Source organism: Tachypleus tridentatus, chromosome 13, assembly GCF_004210375.1.
Source record: "Tachypleus tridentatus isolate NWPU-2018 chromosome 13, ASM421037v1, whole genome shotgun sequence".
Lineage (NCBI taxonomy): Eukaryota > Metazoa > Arthropoda > Merostomata > Xiphosura > Limulidae > Tachypleus > Tachypleus tridentatus.
In genome coordinates this window covers 78,184,660-78,197,588 of record NC_134837.1, presented here as the reverse complement: position 1 = coordinate 78,197,588, position 12,929 = coordinate 78,184,660, and the positions used below count along the sequence as shown (strand labels likewise).

General features: G+C 29.9%; 1 protein-coding gene across 5 annotated transcripts in view; it reads right to left on the bottom strand.

Annotated features, from left to right (window-relative positions):
• Positions 1–726: 726 nt before the first annotated feature.
• The window catches only part of BORCS5 (BLOC-1 related complex subunit 5), a 33,052-nt gene continuing 20,849 nt past the window's right edge, over positions 727–12,929 (bottom strand). For all 5 annotated transcript variants that reach the window (XM_076477947.1, XM_076477946.1, XM_076477944.1 and 2 more), the window contains exons 4-5: positions 6,340–6,528; positions 727–4,209 (exon numbers count right to left, since the gene is read on the bottom strand). In XM_076477947.1, the coding sequence (XP_076334062.1) occupies positions 3,994–4,209; positions 6,340–6,528 (405 nt within the window). In that variant the 3' untranslated portion in view covers positions 727–3,993. The remainder of the gene's footprint in view (positions 4,210–6,339; positions 6,529–12,929) is intronic.

The following is a 12,929-nucleotide window of genomic DNA, read 5'->3' as shown; positions in this document are numbered from 1 at the left end:
CAACAAAAAACACTTTAAGTCACTAAGTAAGATTTAACAGCAGCTTAAATGAAGCAACAAAGATCTTTCATAAAAAACAATTCCTTCTCTAATGGAGGAATATGTTTAACCCAAAACACACAATTTGTTTCCAATTATGCTTTTTATACTATTTTTATTTTCAATTGGCTAATTCATACCCAATATTTTCTTATACCTCTGATTAAAGAAAATTGAAATTATGTTTAATTGCAAAATTTTCAGTATCCTGAAAAGTTTCAACATGCTGTACACAAATTAATTCTAATGTTTTAAAAGATAGCAGTTACTGCCATAAAATTAGTCTTTAGACAATAACATAAAAATTACTTTTTTTTTTTAGGAAATTCTTCTTAATGCTGCATTTACAACAACTTTGTTTTATATCAGTGTTGTTCCACTAAGTAAAAGGAACTTGTTACATTATTAGTGTTGCTTACTATTACTGTTATTTGATTACACTGGTATTATTTCAGGTTTACACCTGGTAACAGTGATTTTTTTCAATCAAATTTGTGTCAAATATGATGTTGAATATTTAATGTTGATATGGGTGAATCAAGGATAAGAAATATAACACATTTAATTTAAATTTCTTTGTTATACTGTTCTGCAAATTTACATTCATAACTGTAATACAAAGTGCTCAAGATGTCAAAAATTATGAAACTAATTATTTACATTTACAGGAATGACAAACACAAGTTGTTCAGACAGAGGTCACAGACATTTAATGTTGATCCATTTCTTCATAGTACAATCCATAAATTAGGCAAGACAATTGGAGCTAATATTAGGCTTAATGTACACCACTTAAATGATTTAATTTAAGCTTAATGTAAAAACGCTTTAATAATATTTTCATACAAAATACAAAAATGTAATTAGATGGAAGTGATTATTAATCCAGTGTAAAATTACAATTTAATCTCATATTCCAATGTAAAAATTGTTGGTTTCACATATTCTTGCAAAGCTTCATAAGAGCTATCTGAAATGCTGTCCCAAATTTTGGTCTCAGACTAAATGGAACGTGGCGAGTTAATGATACACAATATGAACCTTTGGGCTAACCTAATTAAACAGATTAACTGTACTATCACTCTTATGGCACATTCATAACCTCAAAGTGCAAAGTGTGATACTGTGGCAACAGGACAGAAACCACGGACATTGAGATTCACAGCATGGCCCACTAACTACTAGACCATGCCTGTCTACAGAAGAAAAAAGAAATGTATAAATACCAATCCAACTACTCAGATATTAATTTGCTGACTCTTCTATAGTTTTCAGCAACTTTATCATGAACATCATCCATGTCACATAAACTATATTCCTATATAGAAGTTATAGTTTAAACAGCAAATATTTAAAGTTTATTGTTACATACTTTTAAAACAGGAGAAAAATAGTTGAAGCACCAAGTTATAAAAGACAATGTTTGTAAACTTACAAATTTGTATTTAATATATTATTACACAAACTCTATGTTAGAGATTTACTTATCTACATATTGCAGGTTATGCAGAGAAAACAAAAATCTTGTAAGAAAACTTAGACATTTTTTCTTTTAGATTAAGTTGCAAAACTGTAATTTACAAATGAGTTTACATTTACTTAAGTATATTACTAGGTGAGCCTTTTATGTAAAGTTGTTTAATTTCACCAATACTTATGTACACTAAACCTGTAAAAAATCTGGACAAGAGCTACAATGTTCACAGTCTTATTTCACCATTTATTCAGATCATAAAAATTAACACCATGTCTTTTCTATGGGACATCACTAATTGATTCTGTGTTACAACCCATGCATGACTGTTTCTGTTGACAGTTTTGCTGCTGGAACAACTAATCAGTATATCACGTAACTTGGATAAGAGTTGACACACATTTTTTATAATTACCAAAACCAAATAAGTAAACTTCTGCATGGTTGTACGAGTCATATTGTACAACAATGCTGTTGTTGTTTCAGTTTTCTTTTGTACTTCAATAAAAACATCAATGAGCCCTGAATGAATTAACAGAAAAGAAATATTTCAAACAGTAAATTTTGAAATATTTAAATATAATGCTCTTATTACAGTAAAATGTTTGGGTAACATTGGTTTGCTTGTTGTTTTTTAGTACTAAGCCACACATTGAGCTATCTGCATTCTATCCACACTATGGCAACAAACACTTAGTTTTTAGCATTGTAAGTATACATACTTTCTGCTCACCCACCTGAGTAAAATTATTTTTGGACATAAAGATTTTTATTGGACGGACAGTCTTATCTTTGGTTGTTATTTCAAAGCCTAAAACAATATTTATCACAAAAAAAAAAATAATAAGATGAAGCTTTACCAATGATTTGGTAAAAATTACTGCCTTTGCTTCATGAAGTATGTTCTAATGAAGTAAATTCATTGTTTCATCACACTTTTTCAACAGATTAGCACATCTTCAGTTTTCACAAACTTTTTGAGACACTATAGTAAACTGACTTTTAAATGTAATCAAATCATTTAAACAACAAGGACAAGGCAACATAAATTAAAATTGCTCTTACCTGTTCTGCTTTTGATATAAATACATTAAAAATTGCTTAACACAGTATGAATGAGAAAAAAAATCCAACTAAAACACAAGCCTTTAAATCTTTTTTTCCAAACACAATTCAAACTTTTCAAAAAATTAAAAAAATAAGGAAAATGTTTCATATTTTATTTAGTTATAGTAACAATAATGAAATGCCTCATTTTCAGCTACAACTTCTTTTAAATATTTATTTACAAGGAAAACAGAAAAATTTACTAATCACGCATCTCCACCGTGATCACTATGATAAAAAGCAGCTTCTTTCTGCCTCATTTTAAAATTATACACATCAATATATAAGTACATGCATACACACACAGTTCCATCTTTAAACAGAAATGCTGAAGTATTATATACAAAAGGTTACACATACAGATAACATAAAATAAGCTTTCAGAAACATTCAAACTATATAAATGATGTACTATTTTTTGTGTTACTGAGGAACAATTTGACAAATCTCACAAAATTCAGTACAAATTACACCCTAAAAAAATCAGTTAAATTATTTTGCTTCATTTTAATATATATATTTTGTAATTATGTATCTGACACTCAGAAAAAATGATATGTAGCCATTTTTATTTTTCCTGGATTCAAAGATGTTAAGAGAAATCCAATGATTCACACAGTTAGTTGTGTTGTCACAACAGAATAAGGCAAGAATAAATTTGGTGTAAACAATAAATTTTCTTGTCAAGTTTTATAAATTGATGTTAATGGTGCCCTTTTGTTTCTAGAAATTACTTCACAATATAATATAATGTACATGTTTAGTTCCTTTACTTAAATCCTTCTTTAATTTTGAAACCATAATACTAAAAATAAGTCAGACTAATAAATACATTTTCAATATATATATATCACTCCAAAATGTATCATCTCTCTTAATTTCATCTTAGTTAATCACAATTTAAAAACGTCCACTTCCTTTATAAACTGTTGTAAGAATATCTGCAATGCCTCTATAGGTAACTTAACAAACAAAACATATTTCAAACTTGGTTTTAATTCCTTTAAAGCTGTGGCCCTTTGCCAAGTATTATTGACACACAAAGAAAATGGAACAATGCATTTAAAAAAAAAAAGATCATACCAGTGTGTGTAATTAGTTACTTACTCACTTTAAAACTTTTTCTTGACCACACACTTTTTCAAAAATGATGTTCCACAGATTCAGCACTTACAATATAATTGAAGTTTTATAAAATTTTAACAGGTGATTTCAAAGGACCTGAAATTCCCTCTCTCAAAAATTCTTCACAAAAATCATTTGTACACCTTTATCTTCTAATACAGCTGACAACAAAGCAAATCAAACAATGTCATATCAACAAACAAATTATTTTTTATTCTAGATTTAAATAAGTCCTAAAGTCACAATTCCTATCCTGTTACCATTACAAATGGTTCAAGTTTTTCCTCCTCTGGAAGTAATTTGTTCAATGTATCCATGCTCTCCACAAGTTCAGTCAAAGTCATATGACATCGTTTCAAGGTTGATGAGATGTCATGCACCTTGCCTAACTGCTCTGCATATTTAGCAAATTTTTTCTGTCGCTCAGTCATCATACTCATCAAAGTTGCTACTGCAAAGTCAATCTATCGTAACAAATGAAATAGCAAGCTGACATTTTAATTTCACTTTCAATATAAAAATCAACCTTCTAACAATATAAGTGAATAAAATCAAAGTAAACAAATTAAAGTTTTTTGATCTTATTTAGAAAGATGAAGAATCCTTAACCACAGTTATTCCAAGTAACACAATTTTATTCAGATATAAACAATAGCACTTGTCACAAAATTTAGCCAATAATCTTCAGCGTGAAGTGACAAGGTTAATATTGAAATATTGAAGTAAGTTACATTTCTTGGACAAGTTAAAACTAACAAAGTGAATATTGGCAGTTACTAATATGAATCTACAGATGTTTGAAACCATTCAACTGATAATGTTTCAACAATAGAAGGACTCAGAAAAACAACCTAAGATTTATTAGTAGAAAGAAAGTATGTATCTCAAAAAAGGAGATAAAGATGTAAGATGTAAGAACAGAGTTATCATTATTAAAACGATTTGATGAAAAACATCATGAAGATATGTAGCCTAAAATAAAAAATGTAGGGAAAGGAAAAAATATGGATGAATGTTCATCCTAAATCACTATCTCACCAAGTATTAGACATTAAATAGCTAAAAACAGATAGAAGTAAGACAGCAGAAATAATTGCTTTTGTAAAGTTGATAGGAATAGTGAAACCAAGACAAATTAACAGAAAATAAAAAATAAGCATATACAGTAAAATTAAAAGTATAACTACAAAAATATTTTAATTTAAAAAAGAAATTATAATGAATAAACTTTGACTAATTTTATTTATTTTCAAGCATTTTTAACAATTTGTACAGAGTGTATTATATGTTTGTTGATTTGGAAAATATATTTATTTAACTTAAATTTATGTTCAGTTGAAAAACAGTACTTTGATTCTTGTTATAAATTTTATTTAAAGATTTTCAGTAAAATTATATCCTTTGAGTGACCTTGAAATTATGAAACTAGTTGAAAAAATTAACACAGGAAAGATATTCCAGTGTTTTCTTATTGACTAATGGAGAGTCTAAAATTGGATTTAAAAAAAAACAATACTACAGCCAGGTAAGATGGAAAACTATTCATTAATCAGGCAGTGAATAATAAACTATACTGTACACAATAGGTATAGCCTTTCACAACATCTAGGACAGGCTACATTTAAAAATAAAAAACAACATTGACTGACCATTTGCATAAGCTCACATAAAGATATGACAGCAATGCCTACTGATGCCTGTTTTTACATTAAAGGCTTTTTTAAAAATAAATTACAGGCTGAACTGAAACACAGTCTATTTGTAGCAAAATCTCTTCTACACAGGTGCTGTATTATAATCAGTCAGTAGTACAGGACCAAATATAAGTAGATATATTCCAAATATAGTTGTTTTGCAACTGATGATAATCTTTCTTACCTTGTAACTGAGAATACCAAGTGTCACTGGACACAGTGTCTACTTCAGAGCACAGGTAAGACAACTACAACTAAAAGCATAATTTTTCCTTTGAAGTGAACAGTAAAAAAAATTAACATTTTTTTTCAACAGGCTGAATCATTAAAAGACAGACCATTATGGGTTGTTAAAATTATAGAGATGTTTAAGGTTTGCTGAGAGGTCACCAAATAAAGTTGCTCAAAATGACAAACCACACCCAGGCATTGTGGAAGAAAAAATGGAAAATGCTACACAGATTAAAATAGATAAAAATTGAACTATTTCATAGCAAAGAAAGATGAAAGTTTATAAAAGTAAAAAATAAAACTGAAGTATAAATGTTACAAAACCCATGCAAAAAAAAAGTATGATATCACAGATTTTATTTCTAAATACAATGAAATACAGATGTAAAACAGCACATAAGTTTAATGGAGCAGTTTTTAAAATCAAAGTTTCAAACAACATTCAGACAGTTGACCCACAAAAGATGTGTTTTTTACTTCTAGAAAATATTAAGATTTCTCAAAATATGTCACAAACTTTATGTGCTGGAAGAAATGAAAGAAAAAATTAAAATAACATATTCTTAGAATACTTTCCACCATTAAGATTTTTTGGGCATAAACTTGAATAAATGTTACAGACATTTTTAACAACACACTTTACTGTACTTACACAGAAATGTTACTCACCTCTCTTATTCTTGATGCCAAAGAGTTCTGTTCTCCACTCACAACTTCTGTACACTGTCGAAGATGATCTTGGTAGCGAAGACAGAGCTTTAAAACTCCGTCATGATCAAGCTTGTTCAATACCTCTGGATCTCTTACACTTGGAACATTTAATGTTTCCCTCATTATCGGGAAAAAGTGAGGGATATTCTATAAGACACACACCCAGACAGAGCTGTGATTTACTAATTACTAATATCACACTATACAATAGAACTCATAACATTTTTTTTTTTTTACTTAAGATTAAAAATCATTCATAACTTATAGTACAAGTCTATGACTTAATATACAAATTAAATAAAGCATTACATTTTACACTTTAGCCAGCAGTTTTCACACTTGTAAAACTGTATTTCTTGTTCTTACTATAATTTCTTAAAATCATTGTTGTGGCTGGATTTAGACAATCATCTGAATAAGGAAAATAATTAGTTAATTAAAATTAATGTTACTGATTATACATGTTTTTAATTAGTTCAACTAGATAATAATTGAAATATTAACTGTTACTAATTTTATAGTCATGAATCCATTCTGCTTTTACACAACTCTATGGTTCATGTCTACTTTGTATATCAAAATAACAAAGTTTACTATCTTACTTATTGAGAACTAAAAATGAAACCAAGAGTAAGATTACTTGAACAAAAACGTTACAGCAACTTAAGAATTGTTCTTTAATTACTCAAAACCATTTTTTGCTGAACAAGTTGTTTATTTAATCATCTTTGTAATAACTTTATATAAATGTATTAAAAACAGTATTATAATGTCAAGTTGTTGATATATTTACAAAAATAGGACTTTTGTTTGATTATTAGAACTAACTTTAGCTAAACAGAAAGAACTGAAAGGGAAAAACAAAAGTCTAGTTGGTGTCACATGCTGCTTAGAGTAGTGAATTTGAAGTTGTTTGATTGATTTATTAATTTCTTGATATACACAAGTACTTCTATAGATTTTTTCCAGCCTGTACTGTGAAAGGTAAACCCCATTAATCACTTTAATGTTTTCTGTCTAAACTTCGGCCCTAAAACTATTATGGTATTTCTTCTAATTATAAAGCTGATTATTCTTCAGTTTTTCAATCTTTTGATGGAATTAGAAAAAAATCCAAAATGTCTGTAACTAAAGATTTGTTTAAATTACAGTGATTCTAATATTTCTTATATTTTAATTCCCATCTTATGAATAATTCATTTCTGAAAAGATATTTAATATTATCACATTTTCTTCCTAATTGTAAACGTTATACTATTTGTTGTTTTTTTTAAATTTTACTGTATTGTATATTATGTTGTGCATTATATATATAGGGATAAATCAATGGAAAGGTATTAATTGTATTTTCAGCTTGTTACATGCTTCATACTGTATTGAGTATATGACACATTTTCATGTATAAGAACTTAAAATTAAAAAAATTAAATAATCCTTTCTAGTTATGCCTTAAGATGTACAGCATATTAAAGGAAGGGCAGTTTGAAAATGTCTAACAGTATTGAAAATGAGCTGGGAGTAGGAAGTTTAGTTTCATGTTAAAATGATTGATTAGTTGAATGTAACTCATTAAAGAACCTAATAGTTAATCAATTATAAAGTTCCACTAATTGTCCAGTTCTAGTTATGATGAAACTATTATTCAATACTTGTCACATTGTGAGGAGTGCTACAAGTTGATGAACATTTTCTCTGTTGTTTAACTGTATTAAATACTGCTCTCTTCATGTAAAATATCAATATTAGATATGTAAAACTGCTAGTTTCTTTCACAAACTTTTGATATTATCCAATAATCTCAATTACTGGAATTTTCATGTGATTTTGTGCTATTGATTGATATGTGAGATGTAGTGTTTCCGAAATGAAACTTCCGATAGTGAGATAAATCTTATTAAGCAAATAATTTTACATGGAAGGCTAGAGTTCTCCAAACTTTGAGAATGTAGGTAAAAACTTGCTAAAAATGAGATAGGAAGATTTTTACAAGCTAAGTCTCAGATGATACTTCATAAGTATAGAGCCAACAGTCAGGTTTGAAGAATCCTGTAACCACAGTGTAATTCATCCTATACAAGATCACAACATCAAAAACAGACTTTGACATATAAGAGAATCCTAAAACTGTCCACTATCTTGACAGTACATCCAGATAATTTTTTATGAAACACATAACTTGCAAAATAATATCCTACCTTCTTAAAGCATAAGCAAAGCCAAATTATCACTAAATGACATTTGAGACAAAAGATGATAAAAAAAGTTAAACAATAAACTTTATTGTAGTTTTTGTTTAAACACATTTCCACAGAAACGATTTTGTACAGAACAAGTATAAAGAATGTTTGCAGAATTTGAAAATTGTAAAAAGAAATGTTTAACACAGAAACAGTATATAAAACAAGAACCAGAGATCAAAGTGTTCACTAAGGAATCAAAACAAGACCATTAAAAAAGAAACTGTCTAATTGTGACATCTGATGAATCACAGTTGACTCAAACACAGGATAAAGGATCAGTGTCAGCTTCTGTAGTAACATCCAGTTATTTGTTATTAATGTAGATAGGTATAAAAAGAACACATGATTAACAAAGGTAGCACCTTCTTGAAAATTTCTGAAAACATTTTAGTTGTGAAGTACAATAGCATGTTTTTTGTATCAACTGTATGAGGCACTGAGATAGCTCACAAAATAAAAACAACCTTTTTTATGGTATTTACCTAAACTCTGATATTTGATTAACAAATATATATTGATTTATATTATCAAATATAAAGTACATCTGAGAATGAGCCAAAAATAACTACAATCATTATGAAAACCACAGGAAGAAAGCTGCATTCCCAGAGGTTTGCCAATAAACATGAGGGTAAAATATATCTTAACAAAAAATGTAATACCTAACCTTTATATATCTTACAAGACTGCTGTGCTGTGGAAAATAGATGTCACAATTGTAATATTAATTACATGTAAAATAAACATATAGTCAGTCATGACATGTTTTTAAAACACTAATTATTATGAAACATAAGATAGATACATTAATTCCTTGATATAAATAACAAAACAGGAGTATGTAATAATATGTGGCATAAAGAAAAAGGTCTAAAACTCACAGGAAGAACAAGTAGACAGCAATAAAAAACAAAAAGAATAAAACTTGTAAAGGATTATGAATGAGAAATGGTGAATAGAAGGAATAAAACAAAACATTCTTGGTAAAAATCAAGAGAAATATGTCTAAGGTCATAGCAGAGAACAGTATTATACTTATTTATAAAAAATTTAAAAGAATACACATGTCAGTGCTATTAAGATAATTGTAAGGCAGTTAACTTATACCATCCTTGTAACATCTTCAAAATTTTATTTCTATGATAAAAATGTGAAAGCATATGCTCACATATGACTGTCATACATTCCATCACATTAATTAAGCCTAGGAGACACCAGAAATAATAAAATTTTCTCATGAATAGCTAAGTATTAACAATACCAAGTGAGAAAGTCAATTTTGGCCCAATAAGTTTATAATTTATACAATTAAACTGTGAATAAATAGGAACATTTTACTTTTGCTTTTTTACATAATAAAATATCTAAACTGATTTAACTTTATAACTTCTGGTAATCTTCGAGTAAAATTTAACAATTAAAAATTAATGTTACTGTTTCCTCTGCATTTTGCAGATTAACATTTTCATATACCAAAAGTTTCATTTCCAATAATAATTATTTCCTCTCACACTTTAGGTTCATTACAATGAATGTTTCATTTCTCTGTCCAGTTAAGCATTAGTGTTAATCTTACCTAACTTGCTTCAGCCTTTATACCCCACTATATTGCCCATAGGAAGTTAAATATTGATACCTCCACCAAATCAGTGCACCCTCTATCCCAGATCCATATTAAGCTCCCCACTATTACTTCCTGTTCACTTTTCTTAATTATGGAATGTTAGCATTATAGTTTTATTTTTATTTTATTAACCTTGCTTGAAATTTATTCTTCATGTGTTATATGATTCTCTTAACCTTCGTCAACTTGCCCCACATCCCAGATCCATATACATGATCCTCATTCTTACTTCCTGTTCATGATTTTTTTTTTTTAGCAAACCCAACAACCAGCCAATTTGTGGGAATAAATGATGGGATAGTTTAAAAGGAGGTAAGTATTATTATAAATACACTTTTGTTGTAGGAAATTGGTAACTTCCAAAGCACACTTATTTCTGTTTACAGTTCAGCTATAATCCCACATCAACAACGTGGAAGGGTCAGTAAGGGCAAAATATATGCAGAAAGTGTCTGTGTAAAAAAGGAGCATACAAAAATAAGATACAGTAATAGCAAACTAGTAGGTTACACACTACTTCTGGAACAGGTATGCTCTTCATCTGGATACCTGGGTAATGAAGGACACCTGGCCACAGAAGCAAAATCCTAACATCATTAGAAGAACGTGGATTTGTCCAGGCCCCAACTACACAGACAAGGTGTCATGTCTTCTCATTGAAATTATAGGGCTGTGGACCCAAATCTAGGTAAAAGGCATAGTGGCTGAAGCAAGAGGATCATTTTGTATTTGGTCTTGTTTAGTAAGGTGGTATTATTGAAATCCAACTTGAAAGTTACAGAATGTTGTATGTTAAGCTACTGGAATTAAAGAAGAGAAGGTAAGCAACACAAAAGTTGACAAACTGAAGAAGTGCTAAATGTAACAAACAGTACTCAGAATTAAGGGACCTGTTACATCTCGCTCAATCTGAAGAAATAGAGATTACCAAGCCTGGGATAATGAGCAGCAATCCTATTACACCAGCTTGAGACAAAACACCTGCTGCTCTGGAATTACAAGAAAGGTGCAGAACAAACTATGTTCAATCAACAACACTGGAGTTGAAGTTCCACTTGTGGAATTATAAAGAACCACAAACCTTCTTCCATGATCAACAAAATTAAGAAAATGATCAAAAACAAGGGCCACATATAAAGCAGCCATGTAGCAAAAAGTGATTTCTGAAATGAAAGTACAAGGAGACTCCCACATAGGGTGATCCTGCTCCAATCATATATCTGGGAAGACCATCCAGGGTTATTGTTAGAAGGGCAACCAACTTTACCCTCTTCTCCATCCTTAAATGAAATAATGAGTTCATGCATCACTCAAAAGGAACAGATCTCTATCCACCACTCCAGCAACTGGAAACTGAGTGGTAAAGAGAAATTGGGGGGGATACTCATATTGGAGAGTCCAGAGGAATGATGCTCCAGAGACAGTACAATAATTCCCTATTTTGTTGAAAAGCATACTACTCCTGATTTATTAATTTCAGGGGTCAGAAAATTTGCAAAATCCCTTTAAGCTTCACTCGTGATAGTCATGGTGGTCTAGTAGAGTATTGCTTCCAGTTTTATAATCGTTCACTGCCTAGACAGCATACAAGGTAGTCTTATGGAGCCCTTCATCTCAACAGAACTTGTTACTATCAGAAAAATATTTTAGAGGTCGAATGGTAGGTTGTGCAGATTTTAAAATAAGCATATCTAACCAGATAACACCCATCACAGTGTCCAAATAAAAATGACAAGAGAGTCCCTGAAAAAGAGTAAAATAAAACAAAATGAATGAAGTTATATCTCTTGCAAACCAACCAGGGAGTGGAAAATAACTATGGGGGAATAACCAAAAAAACCTTCTAAGGAGACAACTGTCATATCATGTAAATAATGAGATATAAATGTATTACATGTGTTCCACACACCAGCCTGTGTAATTTTCTAAGTAGGCAGTTCAAATGAGTTGTCAGGGAAGTTAAAATATGGCACATTTAATGAGACCCAAAGAAGTCTGTTCTTTCAATGGATACCAAGAGGAAGCAATATGTACCAATTGATGAACCAGACCTGTCAGACTGACAGAGGATAAGTCACATGATACCTTAAGATCCTAATGGATAAAATGTGGAAATGTGAACCCTAAAACCCTTTGCTGCACACAACATAACATTGATGAGCCTGAAAGACAATTTCAATACAAGTGTTTGAAAAAATAAAAAATGGAAGGAAGATAAACAGTGTGTGTTTTCTTACACTCAAGCCAAATCAAGTTATCTGATGTGTCCACCAAGGGGAAAGGAACCCTGATTTTAGCATTGTAAATCTATAGACTTGCTGCTGTCCTAATGGGGACAAGATAAATAGGAAAAAAAGCCTTATCCCCTACTTTAGTTTCTGAAGTTTTTGGAAAAAAAAAAACTTATTGGAATATGACAGAACATAACTGTAATGGTAAATAGTCCTGGGAACATGAATCACAACCACATCTGAAAGTTTATGTCTGCTACCAAACAAAAACAAGTCTTAAGTAAAAGGTAATATAGGGAGCATGATATGAGAGTTTGTAAAAATAAGAAATGGAAGGAAGATGTATAGTAAAGAAAGCCTATCCCTTACTTCAGTTGCTGTAGTTTTTGGAGAAAAACCTATTGAGAAATGAACAAAGGTGTCAAACATTTGTCGAATGCACATGTAAGAAAT